Source organism: Acanthisitta chloris, unplaced genomic scaffold, assembly GCF_000695815.1.
Source record: "Acanthisitta chloris isolate BGI_N310 unplaced genomic scaffold, ASM69581v1 scaffold27794, whole genome shotgun sequence".
NCBI lineage: Eukaryota > Metazoa > Chordata > Aves > Passeriformes > Acanthisittidae > Acanthisitta > Acanthisitta chloris.
The window spans coordinates 803-1,723 of record NW_008670226.1 but is presented as its reverse complement, the minus strand read 5'-3'; the positions used below and the strand labels follow the sequence as shown (position 1 = coordinate 1,723).

The 921-nt window shown below is 62.0% G+C and overlaps 1 protein-coding gene across 1 annotated transcript in view; it reads left to right on the top strand.

Annotated features, from left to right (window-relative positions):
- Positions 1–69: 69 nt before the first annotated feature.
- The window catches only part of ATP5B (ATP synthase, H+ transporting, mitochondrial F1 complex, beta polypeptide), a gene marked incomplete at both ends in the record, with an annotated part of 1,651 nt that continues 799 nt past the window's right edge, over positions 70–921 (top strand). The window contains 3 exons of the mRNA XM_009073615.1: positions 70–203; positions 342–463; positions 684–868. Coding sequence (XP_009071863.1) covers positions 70–203; positions 342–463; positions 684–868 — 441 coding nt within the window. The remainder of the gene's footprint in view (positions 204–341; positions 464–683; positions 869–921) is intronic.

Genomic DNA, 921 nt, shown 5'->3' with positions numbered 1-921 from the left:
TGGGGGAGCCGGGTCGGGGTCAGCCCAGGAGAGCTGTGCCCGGGGCTAGAGCCTGACGCTGCCCTGGAGGGGCTCGTGAGAGGGCAGAAGGTGTTGGACTCCGGAGCACCCATCCGCATCCCCGTGGGCCCTGAGACCCTGGGCAGGATCATGAACGTCATCGGGGAGCCCATCGATGAGAGGGGTCCCATCACCACCAAGCAGTGAGTGGCACCTCGAGGCAGGGCAGGGGTACACAGCAGGGCTGGGATTCGTGTGTTCTCAGGGCACCAGTGGGGGCTGTGCCCTGCCAGGGTCTTGGAGCTGGTGCTCACACTCTTCCTCTCCTTCTCCCTTTCCAGGTTTGCTGCTATTCATGCTGAGGCCCCTGAGTTTGTGGAGATGAGCGTGGAGCAGGAGATCCTGGTGACCGGGATCAAGGTCGTGGACCTGCTGGCTCCCTATGCCAAGGGTGGCAAGATTGGTGCGTGACCCCCTGAGCCCAGGACCTGGGGAGGGGTGCCCTGCCAGCCCCCCCGGCGTTTGTAGCACTTTCCTTCGATGATGATCCACTCTTCCCTTGACTTTCGTTCTCCTGAGCTTGCTGAAGCAAAGCTTGTTTGACCTGAGGAGGAAAGGGCTGGTGGGAAGACCCCAGGGCAGCCAGGGCAGCTCGGGACTGAACAGGACCCCTGTTCTCCCAGGTTTGTTTGGAGGTGCTGGTGTCGGCAAGACTGTGCTGATCATGGAGCTGATCAACAATGTGGCCAAGGCCCACGGTGGTTACTCAGTGTTTGCGGGTGTGGGCGAGCGAACCCGCGAGGGCAATGACTTGTACCACGAGATGATCGAGTCTGGGGTCATCAACCTCAAAGATGCCACCTCCAAGGTGGGCTGGGTCCCTTGAGGCGGTGCTGTGCCGCCTGAGTGGGCCGGGTGGTG